General features: G+C 35.2%; 2 protein-coding genes across 4 annotated transcripts; one reads left to right on the top strand and one right to left on the bottom strand.

Moving 5' to 3' along the window:
* Positions 1 to 200: 200 nt before the first annotated feature.
* LOC132906872 (excitatory amino acid transporter 1-like) lies at positions 201 to 15,244 on the top strand. Of its 3 annotated transcripts, none has more exons than XM_060959452.1 (9): positions 201 to 467; positions 6,391 to 6,833; positions 7,736 to 8,013; positions 10,993 to 11,393; positions 11,708 to 11,902; positions 12,020 to 12,203; positions 12,369 to 12,797; positions 12,868 to 13,002; positions 13,097 to 15,244. In XM_060959452.1, exons 3-9 carry the CDS (start codon positions 7,994 to 7,996, stop codon positions 13,242 to 13,244), a joined length of 1,512 nt encoding a protein of 503 aa, XP_060815435.1. In that variant the 5' UTR covers positions 201 to 467; positions 6,391 to 6,833; positions 7,736 to 7,993; the 3' UTR covers positions 13,245 to 15,244. The 3 variants fall into 3 exon arrangements, with proteins under 3 accessions (XP_060815435.1, XP_060815434.1, XP_060815436.1); XM_060959451.1 differs by having other exon boundaries at positions 7,727 to 8,013; XM_060959453.1 differs by lacking the exon at positions 6,391 to 6,833 and having other exon boundaries at positions 7,727 to 8,013.
* Positions 15,245 to 15,405: 161 nt separating this feature from the next.
* On the bottom strand, positions 15,406 to 19,057 carry LOC132906871 (peroxisomal N(1)-acetyl-spermine/spermidine oxidase). Its single transcript, XM_060959450.1, has 3 exons — positions 18,520 to 19,057; positions 17,503 to 18,043; positions 15,406 to 17,424 (listed from the first exon to the last, which is right to left on the bottom strand). Exons 1-3 carry the CDS (start codon positions 18,698 to 18,700, stop codon positions 16,590 to 16,592), a joined length of 1,557 nt encoding a protein of 518 aa, XP_060815433.1. The 5' UTR covers positions 18,701 to 19,057; the 3' UTR covers positions 15,406 to 16,589.
* Positions 19,058 to 20,524: the final 1,467 nt, after the last annotated feature.

Raw genomic sequence — 20,524 nt, 5'->3', positions numbered from 1 at the left:
ACCGCCTCTGCGCAGAGGACGTGCGTCAACTGGTGGAACTTCAATTCAAGTAGGTGAACGCGATTGGTCCAACCAGTAACTGAAAGTTACTCGAGCACCAATCACGTCAAGCGGCCCATAGAACTGGTTTCTTTCTCCCTTCTTTCTAATTTCCCCACCACCCGCGCGCTTTTCGAACATTTGGCTCGAATTAGATGCTTCTAGTTGTAGCACAGTCCCGCGACTGTCATCACAGAGTATAGGTACATGAAATCGCGGTATAACTAGTGGACCGTCGTGTTTGCACATGCCTTTTGTTCTTTCTATCATCTGAGCCGAAACGAATCTGTTATAATTTTTCCAGAAAATAATCGTTTTCGTAAACGCGTTTTGTCACAAACGAAATCAGTCCGTATTTAATGTGCACGAGTAGTGTTTTGTTCCAAATACAGAAATAGACAAAAATCATCGACGCATAATTGTTACAGGTAGGAAATTTCATTTCTACTTTAATTATGCGGTAGTTTCTATTAATATTCATACGCTCTTCAAAACAGAATAACTTTTTTAAAATCGAACCAAACGACGAGTTTTTTACACGTTAGAAGGATTAGTTTAGTAGATGACGTATAAACATAATTAAAAAAAATTGCAATTAGTTTTTCCTAAGTCTGTAATGAAAATTTAAGCAACACGTTTCGAAGATTTGTGTCAGTTACATACATGCTGAAAATTTTATCGAAATCGGTTGATGCGAAAATAAGCGGCAGGTGTCGAGAGATGTACGAATCTTTAGATTTTAGACTGAAAATCGTGAAAAACTGTGATTTTCATCATTTTTTCGTCAATTTCAGCTTGTATACAACTGGTATATATCTTTGAAACGTGTCCTTTAAATTTTCTTTACAAGTTGAGATAAAAATGTTCCAAAAGTGGCCTTTACTTATTTCTTCGTGATTCCGATTAATTGCAATTTCTTTAAAATTTTGTTTATACGTCATCCGGATAACCTCTCTAACTCGTCGAAAAATTCAAGTCGCATAGTTCAATTTTAAAAAGGTTATTGTGTTTTAAAAATTGTTTAAATATAAATGGGGTCCACTGTATGTCCTGCATAACTTGTCACAATTGTATCAATATACGAGTTATAATTGACGTTAAAGAATTTAATATTTTGTCTGTTCAAAGATAGAAAAATGGGAAAATACAGAATACAATCTTGTGATTTGTAAATTTGAAAGAAATATACGATACAGTCCTAACACGTGTCGGTGATAAAAATGTAAAAGTACCAATCGAGAGATAATTATGAAAAGATACTTAAGTCTGTTTTTCATTGTTTATGATTTTGTATCTTAGACTTGTACAAGTTGGATGTATAATAAAACGCCGTTTTTAATTTTAAATTAAAATTTCCGCGCGCATTATGTGTTATACAAAAAAGATATAATACATGCGAGACTTCCGTACTTACGCTTTTCATTAGTAAGTACAATGTTCTTTTAGAATATAATCTATATTTAATTGCATACGTTTGAAGAACTGTATAGTCATAGGCGTAATATCAAGCATTTGGCCATTATATTCGCATCTATCATAAAAGAGATGCATATTTTGTAGTCATTTATCATTTTTTTTTAAACAAACAGATAAGTTTGAAACAAGTTCCAAGTAATAGAAGTGAAATTTATTGTTCTTGGCTTGTCTATTATCATTTTAGAAAATAGAAATACGTGTACGAATGAAACTATCGATTACACTATGGCAAGACATCATAAAAAGAGATTCAAAGGTAAACTTGTTATATTTATCGAGTTACCTTCCTCGAGTGATTTTTCATTTCAATCTCAATACGATTTCCCATTTTCATTTTATCTTATCTCTTTCTTAATCATTAAGAAGGTTGACATTTATTGATGCGAGAGCGAGATTAGCAATTCGAGAATCGTAGCACAGTTAGATTATCGATAATCGTATTACAAACTGTGATCAAAACTATAGAGATGGCATACTCGCCATTGATTAAAACTTCTAAATATCACATACATATATATGTACATAATTAAATGACAGATCATACTCGATGGCAGACTGTCATTTTATCAGTCTTATATTATCCGTAAACATGTCGCAATATGACGATACAAAATTATATAAGCACATATAAAATAAACAGGAAATATAACGCCTTGTTGGTTACCTTGATAAACTGTGGGGCATCTTATAATACTTATCTATTAAATACATTAATCGTATAATACGAACACAACGACCAACATATGGAACATCGGGATTTCAGTTTGTTTTCAATATGATAGTTTTCAACAAATATTTATTCATTAACAGCACTGTGAAGATAAGAGTCGAATACTTCTGCTTAAACTTGTCACTTATTCAAACAGAGACTTTCCTACCGCGCATTAAATTTATCATCGAGTGCAGACAAATGTTTCTCGTACAAACTTCATTACCATTATGTTAATACACGGTACAGTTATGGTACATTGGAAGTTTTTATCACAACCCGTATAGATCTTTTTATTTCTTATAAGTACTATATTTTCGACAAATGAATTGTTTCAGTCACGTTTCTATGTTTTGGAAAACTAAATATTAAAATTAGTTAAATCTTTTTCTTCTTTCTATACATCCTAAACAATTCTTTTTCTTCTAAATAAAAAATATAAATTTCTAGACATATAACGCTAAACAAATCGTCATGAATAATTAAATTTCACTTTTAAATTTACTTCATCCTTTTTCTATGAAAAGATTGAGATACCAATGCCTTATATAAACCTGTGAATAGAAACGAGGTTATGGTTTGTTCGGCCTTTAACTTGTTCGATCGTTTCGCTCGTAACTTAAGAAAGGAAACCACGTGACAAATACGAATCTCCAAACCGACACACTATATTTCAGAATAGCTAGAAATGGGCATCGATGACGTTCGATTTGACGAAGCGGCCATCGTATCATCATCGAAAGACGAAACTGCTGATTGCAAATAAATATGTAGTCGCAACTAAATATAATTGCTAGTTTATCGAAAATAGATGCATTTTCTTTTCTTATGCTCGTCGCGTCTAATTGACTTGATCTTCTATTACTTGCATCTTATTTTTTACTGTCTTGCTTCGCCATGCTGTTTATAGTTACGTAACTTTCTTGATCCTGAGTCTATTAAATAGTATATTGAAACATTTGTTATAGCTGTTTGAAAAAACAAAAATCAACTGATGAATAAGAGAAAAGATGTTGCGATTCGATAAAGTATCAACTTTCTTAATAGCGTTGAACATTATATTGATTCGTTTAATATATATATAATTACTTATTATATATATTAATATGTATATTATACTTTTACTACATTATAAATAATACCTTTACTACACTTTTATTATTATATATATTATATATTAATAATATATATATATATTCGTTTAATGTAATGTAAAAAGTGTAGTAAAAGTATTATTTACGTTTTCATCGCGTTAGAACATAAACTGCGTTTCCGAATAACAAATTATCTATACACTTTGTTAATTAATACACTGATATCGTACTATTTGAGAATCAGGTAAGTTGTCGCGCAATACAGTTTTATCGTTGAAATTTGCATTGAAATACGAGCGTGTAAAAACTTGCACGATATTGCTTAATAATACTCCAATTATTGTCTTAAAAATTTATATAAAAAGATGATAATATACGTCATTTTCTTTGGACCATTTTGTCAATTTTGAAATTAGAACTATTAGCCAACTGATACGAATAGTTCGATAATAAAAAGACCCGTTTGTTATTCGAGTTGATAAACACAGTTTCTTACGATCTTTCTCTAGGTCATCCAGTAAAGATCAAGGTTATCGTTTCTAGAAAAATATCCGCATTTCGTAGATCATGAAAACTTATTACATACATATACGTATTTCGAACTGTCGGAAGACCTTGATTGATAAACTTATCTCGTATAATATTCGTTATATGAGAAGATAGTGTTTGTTAATAATAGCCGTGCAAAATTGAAGATTATAGTGTTTCTACAATTGTAGCTAATTGGTTGATTCAAGGTTTATAAGAAAATGAAAGTTGATAGCCGTTGAAAATTATTTTAAATAACTGTTAATTAGTTAAAAAAAGAAAAATGGTGTATCAGTTAAATTGGGGAACTAATTGCGCATTCGCCAAATGGCAAATCGCCACCGTGAAGTTTTAAACGCACGAAATTTAACTTCCATCTGTGGGAATTACAATTTTTTAATAGAAATTTACAATGTTTCGAGATTGGAAGGAAAAGATTTAAATTCTCTCCTATCGTTTATTCAATTTCTCCATATTTTTAAGCGCGCAATGAAATTTCATTTGCATCGTGCAGGACGAACAATTTACCGATATAATTGCACGTAATGAGAAAAGGGTAACGCGTTCTCGTTCGGCTAAATGTACGGATACAAGCGAACCATTCACCTGGTTGAACATTACAATGAATATGATACACCGTGCGTATTTAACACAGTACAGTGGAAGTCCATTTATAGAAACGAAATTTTAATTAATGCCCGATTAAATGAACTTTTACTGGTTGGATTCACGCGAGCGTCTATTACGCGAACGAAAAATAATAGGCAGCGGGTGAAATACGCGAGCTCCTATTGTTATATCGAACTCCAATTGTATAAATTGTTTGTCCCTCGGTTCGACAAGTTCGGATAAATGGAATTCTACTGTAATGAATATACCTTTCTTATTAACAGTAATGGTAAAAGCATCCTCCATTCGATTAAACTGTGTTACTGCCTATCAAGAGATAGAAGAGCCAATTTGACTCTCGGTGCATTCTAATTGCCACTTTTACTATCCTTTAATCCCAAACGAACATTTTTATACGTTGCTCGTTTTATTCGATGTAACGATAAAATAGGCGTATGTCGTGCTGCTGTTCACTAACTCGATAAACTAAAAACGGTCTAATACGATGGGTACACGTTTACTTAAAACGAAGGAACGTTCACAAAAGAACATTCGAAGTTTCCGCCTACGTTTCGATCCCATAGCTACTTGTAATCATCAGCTGATTGCGTCACGGTCCGGTTTTATAATAGTTCATTAAATTGCCGGTAATTCGTGGTTGTGGGGCTATTTTATGTAGTATAAATGAATGAACATTATCGTGCAACACTTTGAAGCTGTTCCACGTTAAGGCCAATTTACGAGTCCGTGAACCACGTTGACTTTCCTCAGTCTTTTATTTTTTAATTTCTTTTTTATAATAACAGAAGACAAACATCGCGTGCAAATCTATAAACTAAGATGAGAATTTGCATTTAAAATGTTGTTAATTTACCTTGAAATTCGAGCAGGTCTCGCAATTAAACAGGATAATTAATGGTCTTTACTCTTCAGATCCCTTGCATCAAATTATGCAAAGTTATGATCACGTAACGTGCGTTATGATCACGTAATGAATACGCGTCGATGACTAATCGCGAATATACATTCGCGCGATCATATAATTGTTTAATTTATTGTGGTTCTTTATGGACGAATACGTAATCGTTTCCATAAATCGGCACGACAAAAGCCACGATGTGTTCGAAGAATTGTTATTTCGTATCTTCTACTTTCCACTCATCGCCATTATTTCGAAATAAGAAACAAAAGAAGAATAAATCAAGGTTTCATTCAAACGTAATATCATTTATACGTATGTCTATAAAATTTGATGGAACTCCATAAATCTGGAGAAAAGGAGAAAAATATGATATTTGGAAACGTATTTTCTACAGATCGTAATGTATATCTAGGTGGAACACGCGTTGTTTCTAGATTCCGTCGAACCGAAGAAACACTCTAATGGCCCGAATAACAGCGAAAGGTGTTGTTTCGCGCGAACAATCCGTTAAAGCTTTCTTCCTCTTGACACGAAACGACAAAAATGACCTACTTATCGCGTTTTGCTTACGCGTGAAAGGATTTTACGATTTAGGACTCCGACATACGAGATTCGTGAAACGTACGGGTGGCCATTCTTCGTTCAATTCGGCGCACGACTCGAACGAAATTAATTATAAACTTGACCCATCTCGACCCGTCCTGTCAGCCAGAGATGCCCGAAAGTATTACAACTTCCTTCCTCCTTTCGAATGACCGCCTACGAAAAATAAGTTGCCATTTCTTTTTTTCCTTCGTTCCCTTTATTCATCGTACTTAAACCGAAGAAAGAGTTTCGAAACTGTAGAACTTTACAAATTTACGAATCCCTTCTACACATTGATCCATTAATCATTAAGGGTCAATGTTGCGAGCATAGAATTAGTTCAAACGCGAAGCAGAGAAATTTTCGAACGTTGGAAACGACAAGCTGTTCAAGACTAATAAGTCTAATCGAGTAACTTTGCTTCGCAGATCGAGAAACCATCGATCTCCGAAGAAGCTAAACGTCGCGATTCGCTCTTCGATCGAAGATCCACGAGCACCGTCGTCAATATCGTCGTTATCATCGTTGTCATCGATTTAATCCCGCTAGGAGAAGAGACGTCGGAGGAAGAGGAGGTTTATTGTGGAAGTCGGAAGGAAGGGATCGGTGTACATGATCGGAGGAAGGTGATTTGAGGAGAGAAACAGAGATAGACAGGGCAGGCGACAAACAATAGACCCGGTGCTCCCGATGGGGTCGTAGTTGCACGTATTTGTAATATATCTGACGATGATAGGCCAGCACGGCAGGAAGAGATCGTCGTAGGGGGATCACCATAGCTAATCGTACCACCCAAGGTGGCACAGATTGAGAGCTCTATCAGCACACATCCTCTCCTGGTCGAGCACGAGTACCCGTCGACGTTCACCCGGTACGCGAGCACCTAACCACGTATATACGTACATTTTCATTAAAATCTCGACTCACTTTCTCCCTGAGTGTTTACACCACGAGCACAATGTATCTGCCAACCTTTACCTTCCTCTCTTTCGAAGAACCACTCGCTTCCGACCTCTGCCACTTCCACGCTCACCGTCTCCAATAGTATGACGAACTTGGAGACTTCCGGATGTAATTACTGTTCTTTTTCGATTCGTCAGATCGATGATCGCTTCGTATTTGTAATTGGATTTCGTTGGATTATCGCAAGCGATAGTTAAAGTACACTGTACGATACGATATCTATTTGTATGCAAAACATCTTGGGAATTCCACATATTAATTGGAATTCTTCGGATCGATGGATTTATCGTTCTTGCATTCGGAACATTTGAGTAGCTTTCGGCTGTTAATTAGAATCCTTCGAGTCCTTTGTATCATATTCTCTTAGTATCTTTCTACCGTTAAAACATTGGTAGTATATAAGGGTTGACAGTATATGAAGAAAACACGCATGAAACCAGATCTCCCACTCGTGAAAACGTCAACTTTAGGCATAGAAACGATTCAACGTAAAAAGATTCGACAACTCCTGAAGCAAGTTTCCGGATCACTCCAACATTCGACAATGTGAGAAAGTGGTACAAGTGCATCTTTCGCAAAACCTTTACGAGCACATGTAATAATATATATTTTAATATTTAGAAGCACATAGACGTATTTTGTATGACTTTTTCCTCCGAGAATTCCACTCTGATACCATCGCGTAGTTTATACCTGTACGTCCTCGAGATCATTCTTGCGTAAATAAGATCTATAAAGATCTACACGTATAATGGTTGCTCGTTCTTTTTTTTTTCTTTCCTCCCTCTACGATGACAACAGCGATCCAAGAAGTTAGAATCCGAGGCCAATACCATCATCATCGGCGATCAACGGATCAACGGATCGGATATCGTCGATCCCTTTTGAGCCTCTCGACCTCTCCTGCTCGTTCCACGCCGCCTTCCCTTCCCCATCGGGGCGCGAGCCGCACACACAGCAGCCGCTTCCGGCTAACCGGAAGTGACGCTCTATGCGAACGGTTGACCACCGTCTTTCGTCGGGATACCAACACCACGCAAACGTAGGCCAGCACTCCAGACGGGCATCATGGAAGTCGCCACTGAACTGTACGTATTCATTCAGTTTTCTTCCTTTCCTCTGCCTCTTATCGCTAACTTTGTCTTTGCTTTTCTTCCATCTTGCTATATTTCATTTTTCTCATCACAGATCACATTCAGTTTCGTTTTCTTTGGATTTTATTCAAATAATTAGGACGCGATTAATTTTCAAGACGGACCTAATGCTTTTGGATCCAATCACTGGACAGTGATATTTATGCAAGTTTTGGAAATTGGATATCGCGCGTTGGTGACTTGTGGTAACAGAAACATCTTTGAAACTCTATAAAATACCTTGACGAGTTTTGTCGTCATCGGTGAGTTTTATCGAATCTTTTTGGAGACCTTGTAGATCGTTTGGATCGGTGGATTCGCGCTAAAATCGTACGAGACGCGGGCCCATTAAGGCGACATTGACAGACAGATGAAGTTTCTCGTTCGTGTAATTCACTTACATCACCGGTTCGACTAATGAATTCGCGTAAAAGGATACAATTGCGAAACTGCACAGCAGTTTACCCGGTGTCTACTTTTAAGCCTATGAAATTTCTACGAAAAGTAAACAGTCCTTTCACTTTTGCCATACCGTTTCCTTTTGCAGTATTCCAAATGACATCAGAAAGCACAGAAACTGATCGCTCGAAAAGCCGTACCGTGAAAGTACAATTTGATAATTGTCGGACCAGTTAAGATTAATCCCGGCCAACGTCGATGCTAGTTTGTCGGAATGATCCACGTTAGCGTGACCTTGTCGGCGAACAACATTTTATTCGATCTTTTGCAACATTCAAACGTCAAAGTTCAAGGAATTCCGTATTAATTTGGATTTCACCGAATCTTTATGTAATTTAACGCTACGCATCGCTTAATTGCCGTATATTCGCAAGAGAAGAGAGGAGGAAAGCTCGTAAAAAGAAAAAGGAAGGTCTAAGAGACCGAAGATTGCATCGTCGTCTAAACTGGTAGCATTTTATTGTTACGAAATACACGTGAATGTAAGTTAAAGATTCTGACAAATTGGCAAAACGAAGTAACGTTTTTCGGGCTTTAACAGAAAATTATCGACGTTTGAGAATTTTGTAACACGTAATCGGACTAGAACGTCCAAGAACTGGCTGAAAGGGCAACGACGTATCTCCCGACAAGGTCATCGACTAGCGAACAACAAGACTTTCAAGAGTGGCCAGCAACTCTCTCGAAGCGTACTTAACACGAGGTCACTCGTAAAGACTCAATCAAATCATAACGAAGACTACTGACCCTCGGTTCAAACGATAGGTTACGATAAGCATCGGCGCTTTTTACTTTGTTCTCAATTTGTAAAACATGCGAGGAAGATCTCGATCGAAGCGAACTACTGTTCGTAACCGTAAACTGGAAGCGCGTGTGTCACGGTATAACGTGGAACGTGGTTCGTTTGAAAATGAGGAACGTTCGATAGGAATGGATTTTTAACTCGCGAGATCTCTATATACGTGTCGTTTTACGAGCGATTTTCTACATCACGAGGAACAACTTGAAACTGATGAATTTGATGAATTTGAGACGCGGATACATGCACGGAAATTTGTATTTCGTATTGAAAAACTCTAAGATCTTTGTATCTATACTTGAGGTCAAAGTAAGAGTTATTAGTTTCACTTGTTAGTCGGTAATCGTTGAAAGTTAGTCGAACTATTAGAGTATTAAGCATTCGAGTAACGTCTAATTCTACGTGTCAAACGAATTGACTGGTTTAATTCGATTAGAGTCAAATGTTATTCGCGCATGGTTGAATTAAGACGCAGTGAAATATGTGCACAACAATAATAAAGCTAGGACAAATGACTGCCAATCATCGTGTTTTCCTGCACACTCACCGCACGCGTAGCTTCAACACTCGGCGTTTCGTTAATCATAGCTAGCAAATTATGTTTATCGTATGTTGAAAATCAGATCTAAAAGGCGTCAGAGTTACTCGTAAATTGAATTTAAATTTATGCTACGCTGATGAAACGCTGATACATATAGGTAGTAAATAAATAATATTTATATGACCAGATACCAACGTGATAATATTGATATATATTATAGCTATATTTAAAACTTCTGTTACTCGGACGCATATTTATCAATGAGCTATTTATTAATCATTCAAGACCTTCAACCTTTCATGCTGTCACAACTAAAATATTATTCCATAAAAAGTCTGCTACTATTTGTACACATTACGTAAATGCTATTTAATAAAAATATAATGTATTCGTAGAGCCTCTTAAGTAGGTCTTCCACTTACGATCAAACGTGGAAGATTAGACAAGCTATCGATTTTAATAGAATTTTTATTTGTGTGCGTAGGTAACTTGAATGACCTAACGTAAACGGTTTGACTTAAACAAGTCGACTGACTTAAATAATTTTTTAGTTTCTTTGGTAAGCAGACGCTATTGAAAACATTTCTGAAGGAGCCCTCTAAGAATATCGCTTAGGATAGCTGTATACTCCACCTAGAAATCGATCGTGTTAAGATTCTTAACTCGCGTCACGCATGCCTCTCGATCGTTCACAAATCGAATATATAAAATTCATTGAAGTTGCCAACGCATATGCAAATAGGGAATGACACATCGCGCAAAGAAGTAAGACAACATGCCAGAAAAACTACAATCACTTATGATTCAAAGAAACTACTAAAGAAGCTACTACATAAAAATAACTAAATGAATATTATACAAAAAAAATTACATATGCAAATGAGTCATGACTATTCGAAGATAACGTTACCTTTTTCCAGAATGTAACGGAATTCTTTGTCTTTCTTCTAATACTCGCGTCGTTTAGTCGGTCGTCGTTAAAACTAATCAAACCAAGTTATCAGACCCGTTAACGCCGTTAAGAGATTATTTATCTCAATTAACCCCTTGTACCAACAAATCATCTATTTTCGGAATAACAACCATTGCGAGTACGTTATGAAAAAAGCCGTTTAATCGTGAACGTCTATTTCAGGTCACCATTGTCAGGGTCCGATACACAATGCAAGATCGCCGAACGAACTTCGTATTACCCCCAAGAGCCGAACAAAAGGCCAAAGACCAGACAGGAGAAGATTCGATCATGTTTCAGGCACAATTCTCTGACTATTTTAACCGTGGTCGGTGTGTTCGGAGGAGTGATCCTTGGTATTATCTTGAGGAACGTGCGGAGTCAAGGATGGACGCGCCGCGAGATCATGTACATCAACTATTTAGGAGATCTGTTTCTGAGGATGTTGAAGAGCTTGATCCTACCACTGATTATATCTAGCTTAGTCTCGGCCATTGGATCTCTCGATTTGTCATTGAGCGGCAAGATTGGCATGCGTGCTATAGTGTATTACATGGTGACCACCGTTAGTGCCGTTATATTAGGTCAGTAAGGCTAAGAGATTTCTGATATTCGAAAGTTATTTACTATAGATACTAGAGTGGCGACGTAGTAGTAGTAGAGCAGGCGGAGTATCGCGTAGAATGTAGAGAAACAACGTCGTGATATGTTATAGGAATAGTAGTATATCGACGGAGTAATGACAAAAAAAAGAAAAAGGAGAACGATATTAGATGATATAGTAGATGCAAATGATACAGAATTTACATAAGCATCCGTAGTTTCGCGATAACTATATGGTACTGGTGTAATATAAAGTGTTTCACGCGTATTAAAAAAATGTATGATTTCTTTTCAGGTATCATTTTGGTAATTAGTATTCAACCGGGTGTAGGAAATGATCCGGATATTAAACCAAAAGAACGATCTCAAAACGTTTCAACCATCGATACGTTGATGGACTTAATTCGGAATATGTTTCCTCCGAATCTGGTAGAAGCGTGTATCTCTCAACATAGGACGGAAATGCAGAAACCGGCAAACAGTACACCAGGTTGAAATCTTCCCTAAAAAAGAAAAAGAAAAAAGAAAAATCGTCTACTTTTATTAAAAAATCTAGCAAACTATAATAGTTACAACGAATATCTTAATACATTGTTTGTTGAAATAGGTAACATGGATGATTGGGAACCAGTGCAAAAGAGCGTGCCGGGAATGAACATCATGGGCCTGGTTGTCTTTGCCACGGTGCTAGGTATAACACTAGGAAAAATGCAAGAACAGGGCAAACCGCTGCTCATGTTTTTCGAGTCCTTATCCGGCGCCATGATGTTGATTACTCATTGGGTGATTTGGTAAATTCATATTTGACGAAACTACCTTGTTAAAGGTATTCCGGTCTCCAACTTTCTCGCGGTACCATTCAGTCCCAGACAACAACATCCCGAATTCTATCTACGTTATCACGAATTTATACATCACGAAAATTTCGCGTAATAATGGAATATTTTATTCTGCAGGTTGTCGCCTGTGGGTGTCTTCTTTCTGGTAGCCTCGAAAATTACTGACATGCAGTCGCTGGACGAAGTGGTTGCTCAGCTAGGAATGTACTTCCTCACTGTCTTAATCGGTCTCTTTATACACGGTTTCATAGTTCTTCCATTACTATACTTTGTAATAACAAAAAAGAACCCGTTCAGGTACATATCTAATATGGCCCAAGCTTTGGTCACTGCGTTCGGTACATCCTCGAGTTCCGCCACGCTTCCAATCGCTATCAATTGCCTGGAAGAGCGAAACAACGTCGATTCACGAATTACCAGATTCGTCTTACCGATCGGTGCTACCATTAACATGGACGGTACAGCCCTGTACGAAGCCGTGGCTGCGATTTTCATCGCGCAAGTGCGTCAAGTTAGTCTCAGCTTTGGGCAGCTGGTAGCAGTCAGGTAACTAAAATATAAAACAAAGTTTTCTTTATATTATGAAGCGTTAAAACTTACACAAAAATTTCTTTAGTATTACGGCAACTGCTGCAAGTATCGGAGCAGCTGGTATCCCGCAGGCAGGTCTGGTGACGATGGTAATGGTGCTGGATACGGTTCGACTTCCGGCTGACGATGTTTTCCTAGTTATCGCTGTCGATTGGTTGTTGTAAGTACTCGCCTTTGCTCATTCCCCACCAATATAATATTACTCATTAAACTAACATTGGATTTATATGAAACGTTAATCGTTGGATTTGCAGAGATCGTTGCAGGACGACGGTGAACGTGGTGGGCGATTCCCTGGGAGCAGGAATTGTGAATTATTTAAGCAGAAACGAGCTAGCTTCGTTGCCACACAATACACAGACCCAAAACGGGGCGGATCATCATACCACAACCTCTATATGAGATGAAAATCGTATGGGTATTAATCGGTATTAATTGGTATTAATGGAGAAAATTTGAAAATTCTGGCAGGAACGATGAGCGTTCGCTTTTTTCAACACTTTGCTCGTTAAATTGCTGCACACTCCCACCGAACTTAAAATTTTTCAGGTCGAAGACGAAGTTCAGTAAGCATAATAATTCTTCGAAAGCAACGACAACGCATAGTAGCACTTGTGTAACTACTATACCATAATCCGTTTTGTTCGTAGCAAGTTCGTAGATATCAGTCTTCCATTATTCAAGAAGAGACTTCCATGATTCTTGTACGATAATGTTAGAAGAATTAGAGCGATATTTTTTTATATTTAACCATACAGCTGCCAGATTCGTTCGATTTGCGTACAAAAAATAATCAAATAATCTGATCATGTTTTAATGGTCATATTTTCCGTTGATTTTATGTTAAGTTGCGAGGTCTAATTGAAATGGTACGAAACGACAGGGAGTTGAAGAATCTAGATCTGATTTTATCCAAGTTGGAGCGTGGAAACACGCTGGGAATGTGATTTGTTCGATCGATTCATCATGTGCCATATGCTTTAAACTGTTAGAAAGTACAATTGTCTAGCCTGGTGTTGTTAAGTTTCGAAATATTCCGATATTTTAAAATTTGTACGACCTCATTTCCTGAAGACCATTTATTTATTCAAACGAATTTATCCGATATCACGCGAAAGCGTTATAAAAGTTAACGATATAATGAACATATTACTGCCTAAGTGTTTTCTAATTTATTCTAAAAGTGTTCTTCTTTATCTTATTACTTCTGAACTCGTTTACGGCGATATATCATTCTCTTCTCGCGAATCAACGAAGTTGTTATGCAAACATTTCATTTCAAATTGCATCTTTTCATGAATATAACTTTCTTACATATGTATACTTAGAAAATTCGATGGTACTTCAAAGAGATACAGAAATAGTGCGAATACAGTTGAGATATATCAAATCCTATTGTAATATATGATTATTTTAGTCACACCGTTTGTATTAACGATAGCTATATCGCATCAAGCTATCACCTACATTTCGATCTTTGTCTTCCATTATTACATTACGAATTATGATCTTTTTATCAATTTCTAAATTCTTAATGGTACACCTATAAAATATTTCGAATTGAATTCAATTGCTTATAGATTTATACGCCTGTAAAAGGATTACGGAAAGATGCAGAAGAGATGTTGTTTCAAACTAGTTTCAAACTAATACTATTCTATAGAGAGCCAGTAACAAGAATATTATGATGTTCAATATACCTCACTGCACTAGACGAAAAAAGTGTTCAATTATTAACTAGAAAGTGAAAAAGCGTATTTTATTATCATCTGACGAAAAATAATCGAAGATGTATTATCACGTGTACTCTTTTGTGCAGTTACATTGGTGCATGTAGAGAATGTAACTGAATAGTCAATTTATATTTGTAATTTATTTACAACATTATATCGTATCTGGGGATCATTTAATTGACTATTAACGAGACGATTAACTATATTACACTCTTTTTCCTTTTTGCATATTTAACGCCATTTTTTTAATGACAATTAAAATAAGAACGTCAACATGATATTTTATTATAAAATAAATTCGTAAATTATTTAAAAGACCTGATCAATGTGGATACATACTAACTTTTTAATCGTAAAAAGAATTGTGTATAAAGAAAAAGGATAACCATGATTTAATAAACATTCAGGAAAAATTGAATTGCTCTTCAGTATCATTATTTAGGAAGGAAATCAAGTTACAATGCATGTTTAATATTAAGGTATGATTCAAAACTAATAATCGTATTATCGTAATTAATCCCGTGAATCGATATACAGTTACACCTTATAATCAAATTCTATTAGCAGAATTTATGTACCTGTACGTAATTAAGTATTTGCCATAGTTGCTTAAAAATATACTGTATAATATTTATTTGTACAATAAATGTACAAACTGACGTAACAATAGAGTTATTGCTTATTTCTAAACAAAGTTAGATGGATTTTTTAAATATCAGTTGTTTTAACTCATCGAAAGAAGAAAATATGTATATTTTTTATACTTAATATTTGATTTTCTTCTTCTTCGTTGCATGGGTTAATTCAAGATGTTAAATAATTCATTAAAATAATTACTGAAAATTATTTATTTCAATCGTAATTCTATCTGTGCATAATATAACATTTTTTTGGTTTTATCAATTACATTTCAATTTGCGTTGTCATGAGTAATATTAAGTGGCAGTTGCAAAAAAATAAATGTATATTTGGGATGTTAAAAATCTGTAATATGTATTAAAAAGAATCTTAGAGTAGTATTAAATGTACGTAAGAAAACAATAGTATTGCAAGGTCTTCTATCACATTTTAAACATAATTTATGGTCACCTACGTATTTCTATTGTCTTGTTTGCAAAATGGATATGCAGGACTGATTCATATTGTAGATCACTGATTAATTTTATTCTAAGCTGATACATTATTTGCATTAAAAAGAAACATATAAAAGATAAAGGATATTTTTGTTGCATATTTAAAAACTATAATGCGTAATAACGTAATATGACTAGATAAAATGCACTTTATAATAATACTTTCAAATAACGGCATATAAAAATTCAGAAATAAGAATAAATTCAAATAAAACAACTGGCAATTTTGGAATTGTATAATTTTGATATTTTGTCCATTATCATCTATATATAGTCATAGATATATGTGTAGATATAACAACAAATATTACTAAATTTGCTATGCAAATATAGATGTTTAATTTTATTTCTTTGTCAAAGTAAGATCATGTTACATTCACTTTGTCCATAGAGAGGTAAAAATCAATTCATTATTTAATGCAGTGATTAGCGATCACTAAATTGTCTGAATTTCTATTAAGGATAAAAAGCACTTATGATAGCATTAATTATATAAAATTTGTATAACTGATGTTAGGTGACCCTATAAAATGAAGCATGTTCGTGATACGATTTTCATACTGTCATTCTTTTCTCGATTATTTAAGAAGAAAAGTATGATAGTAGATCAAATCGCAAAATACATATTTATAAAGTCTTAAAATTTTAAACAGGCGTTGTTATGTACATAATATAAACAATTCGCTATATTATTTACAAAATTAAAATAGTTCACAAGATTTCGCGTTAATACCAAACATCTATAAATCACAATTGTCATCGATTTCGACAGTGTGTAAAATATTCTTCGTACCACGATAATAAATTGTGCTCAATTGTGTGAAAATTTCGATATAGAGAATAACTTCCGATTCACCTTTTCTTAAAACAACTTTTAATATTTAATTTAGAGAAATTCCTTGTATCCATGAACTTAGATCACTTGTCTCTTCGCAACTGAGACTCAATGAATTCTTTTCGTTCTTTCTCGAGTCCAAAAGTGCTTGGGCAGCGGTCCGACCGGTTAAATATGCCCCGTGTACCGTACTATAAAAGGAAGAATGCGTATGTTCACCTGCAAACGCTATTACTATTTTCGAAGGATCATCTTCTTGTAATATAGGATCAGCTAAACGATCAATGTCTAATTGACTTGCACCAACAGCCATAGCAGTGTAGGAACCACGCGTATATGGCTGTGAATGCCACGAGGTGCACAAACAATTTTTTGGTGCTGGTACAAACGGATCGTTAAGAAATCTCCTTAATATCGATGTGCATACTTCTGCTACTTCCGCTCCACTTAATTTCTCCATGTATTCAGCAGCTTTTCCTGATATCCAACCCAGTAATAGAGTTTCCGAAATTTTCGTAAAAGAATAGATCTTTCTGAACCATGTTTTACTAATGTCCTGCTTCTCTTCCTCTGACAGTCCTCTATCATCCCATAGGAGCATTACTTCTGACACACCAGGATTTAAAAATGGTCTTTCATATTCTAAAAATATTTTATCTACAGCACCAAATAAAAGTCTATCTATGGCTTCAAGTTTGTCATTTGGTAAAGGTGGTTCAAATATATCATTAGCTTTTTCCTTAAGTACTCCTAATGGCAATGTACAAATAACATGATCAGCTAATATTGTTTTTCCATTTTCACATTGTATTTCGATAGGTGAATTTGTATTAGAACAGTTATTGGAATTTTCATTGTCCATGCATTTGTTTCTTTGCCACCTATAATTAATATATTTATGTGAGAATCCATAGCATAAATTTAACATTGAAAAGAAACCAATTTGAAGCTATGTTTACCTAATCTTAGTGACAACATGTTTAGTTAGAATGGTGCTCTTTGGTATGTGTTTTGAAACTGGTTCTAATATAGCACTGTATCCATTTGGAAGACTAATATTTCCACCTTGAAGTTCAGCATAAGATCCCATTTCCAACAAATCGACATCTTCCATGCTATCACAGCCAGTAATACAAGTTTCTCTTTTGAGTAAACAATCAAACAATAACTGTCTGATTCTTCTTTCTTCAGATGGCAAGGTTGATAAATAAATCTCAGCCTCTAATGACACATGTGCTCCAACATTGTTTATTCCATCTGGGGGGCTATAAGTACTTAAGAAATATTCCTCGCATCTTCTTAAAAAACACACATAAGCTTCATAAATTTCTTGCAAAACTGGAAAAGGCAATTGTTTCCCATCTTCCATAGCAGCTACAACTTTATGAGGCCTTGGTACATGTACTATATCTATTAATCCATTTGCCATAGCTAATTCAAACATTGGATTCCCTAGGACACCATGGATCCAATTTGCTCCTAATTCTACTTTTTCATTGCCTGTATTAAAGTACATGGGTATTTAAATTTTAAAAGTTTTTATATAATTATTTCCATAAGAAATTAAAATTCATATGTACACATATATACAAATTTATATTTTTGTTTTATTTTTTAAAAAGAATCTGTCTTTTAATGGCAGTGCTATTAAAGTCCTAACCAAAGTATAAATGCATAGGTCAACAAACTCTTAATACCTTTTGTACTTCATCTATTTTTGCGTGTTTATCAAAAAATAATTTGTACAAAATACAAATGTAATGGTACTATCTTCAATTTATATTTTCTATGATTGCAACAATGATTAAATATTATAAATACATAATATAAGAAAATAACAATTCAGGTACGTATTATAATGTAACAATCATATTAAGAAGATAGGTAAATCGGTCGATTAAAATCAAAAGTAAAGACCAAGAATCGAAATACTTATTGATTGAGAAAGTTCTAAAATAGGTTAAGTAGAAGCTCACCGATTTTGGTAGCGATTATACGCCCACCTATGCGACCTCGTGCTTCGACAATCAAAAAATCGGTCTCTTGATTCTTCAGTAAATGATTTGCAGCTGACAATCCAGCCATTCCAGCTCCGACGATTAAAATGTTACACTTAATTTTATCATCCTCTGTCTTCGTAGATTCCGCCATGATCATATCATATCAGTTGTCAATGGCAAAATTTACATAGCTTATTAATATTTATTTAAAAGGAAAGACGGTTAAGAACGTTCTTTCTCATGTTGATTCAACCATCATACTTTCTAGCATTGTCATTCAAAAGTACTTCGTTAAAATCTATTCAAAGTTTTTTGACGTTTTCCATTTTAACGTATATCCAAAATACCGCAAACCACAGACCGCAACATACAAATCAGAGAGGAAATGAGAGTACTCTCGCTTATGATCCTGCTTATTCCGGAACTAGTGCTGCACCATACGGCCAAGCAGTGAAGGAAACTAGAGTTAGCATATACAAGAACCTATAAAATGAAGGATCTGGCCTCTTTGGTCGCAATTTAGTATATACAAGATCCTATGTATTTAAGGTTAAATTTAAGGATCTGTCCTATGTGCTTGTACACTAGCATTATAACATAAATATCTTTTCAATCACATATCCTTTTTCCTTAGTACGTACGATGGTGTTTGTTAAGACGAATTCAACAACCTTGTATATGAGATCATATATTTTCATTTATAATAAATAAAAAATAAAAAAGTTTGAATTTTGAGTTAAAGGTCTTAACTTATCGCGGTCCTATTTGTTGATGGCTTCGATTCTCGGTCCTTTCTCTTTCACTCGCATTATTATTTTCTACATTCGACACGTCTAAGATCTCAATTTCGAGAAATAGAATCGTTCTACATCTCCATTATCGCAACACTTGAGTCCCGATTTTTGTGCAAAAAAATCGAATGTTTCCTGTATTATCACAAAACGCAATATTTGAGAAAGAATTGCTGTAAGAAAATACTAAAGGCGAATTCAAGGCAGTTACGTTTACAGCACGTTCTGTAGAATCGGAAATACTGAATTCTCGTGGTTCTACTTCAACGTTCGCCTACATCGACGATTGTATAAATAACACTTGAAAAAACCAGGCGTCGCAGTTAGAAAACGTCGAAGCCAGCTGGCCCATGACATCATACGGGGGAAGGCTTAATTTATAACACTCTCAAATGTTGACGCTTCTTTCCACAGACTAGAGTGACGAACGCCAGGCGACTGCTGGAGGAGGTTCTTGTAGCATGGAACTCAATAGGTTCTTGTCTATGCTAAATTACAGCCAAACAATACATATCCCTAATTTTATAGGTTCTTGTATATGCTAATTTTAGTTAAATTCAGCACTTGGCCGCATGGAGCAGCGCCTGTACTATGAGATAATTAGAACTACGGGCGTGAGCACTCTCATTTTCTCTCTGATGTTAATAGGGTAGATCCCTAACTGTAAGCTTAAATACATAGGTTCTTGTATATGCTAAATTACGACCAAACCGGACCGATCCCGAATTTTATAAGTTCTTGTATATGTTAATTTTAGTTAAACTCAGCATTTGGCCATATAGCGCAGCACATGTACTGTGAAGTAATTAGAACTATAGGCGTGAGCATTCTCATTTCGTCTCTAATGTTAATAAATCGTTTACCCCACTACTACGTCTTCCAAATATAGATTTCACGAGCGATCTCCATATACCCCTGATCGAAGATCGAGGAAGTCTTCAAATTGAACCACATTACACACCTACGGAGCGCACATCTCCGCCTTGGCATAAATTATATGAAATATCAGTGGTTCATAGTATGTAACAAATAATGTAGCTATTCATTGATAAAAGAACATGTATGGTAACATTTGAAGGGAGGATTCGCGACAAAGTGAATCTTGACTTTCCAAAATATATTTTGAACAACTCGAGTCCGATAGACAACTAGCAGTATCGCTCGTACAGCGCGCGATGTACGCCAAGGGT

The sequence above is a fragment of the Bombus pascuorum genome, chromosome 5 (assembly GCF_905332965.1).
Source record: "Bombus pascuorum chromosome 5, iyBomPasc1.1, whole genome shotgun sequence".
Lineage (NCBI taxonomy): Eukaryota > Metazoa > Arthropoda > Insecta > Hymenoptera > Apidae > Bombus > Bombus pascuorum.
The sequence above is the reverse complement of the archived record's forward strand: the minus strand, read 5'-3'. Positions and strand labels throughout refer to the sequence as shown.

Excerpts from the sequence above, each read along its gene's own strand:
- LOC132906871 (XM_060959450.1), bottom strand. The coding sequence starts at position 18,700 with ATGATCATGGCGGAATCTACGAAGACAGAGGATGATAAAATTAAGTGT. Across the intron at positions 18,044-18,519 it reads TATAATCGCTACCAAAATCG|GCAATGAAAAAGTAGAATTA; the intron begins GTGAGCTTCTAC and ends ACTTTAATACAG. Across the intron at positions 17,425-17,502 it reads CATGTTGTCACTAAGATTAG|GTGGCAAAGAAACAAATGCA; the intron begins GTAAACATAGCT and ends TATTAATTATAG.
- LOC132906872 (XM_060959453.1), top strand. The coding sequence starts at position 7,994 with ATGGAAGTCGCCACTGAACT. Across the intron at positions 8,014-10,992 it reads ATGGAAGTCGCCACTGAACT|GTCACCATTGTCAGGGTCCG; the intron begins GTACGTATTCAT and ends CGTCTATTTCAG. Across the intron at positions 12,204-12,368 it reads ATTACTCATTGGGTGATTTG|GTTGTCGCCTGTGGGTGTCT; the intron begins GTAAATTCATAT and ends TTTATTCTGCAG.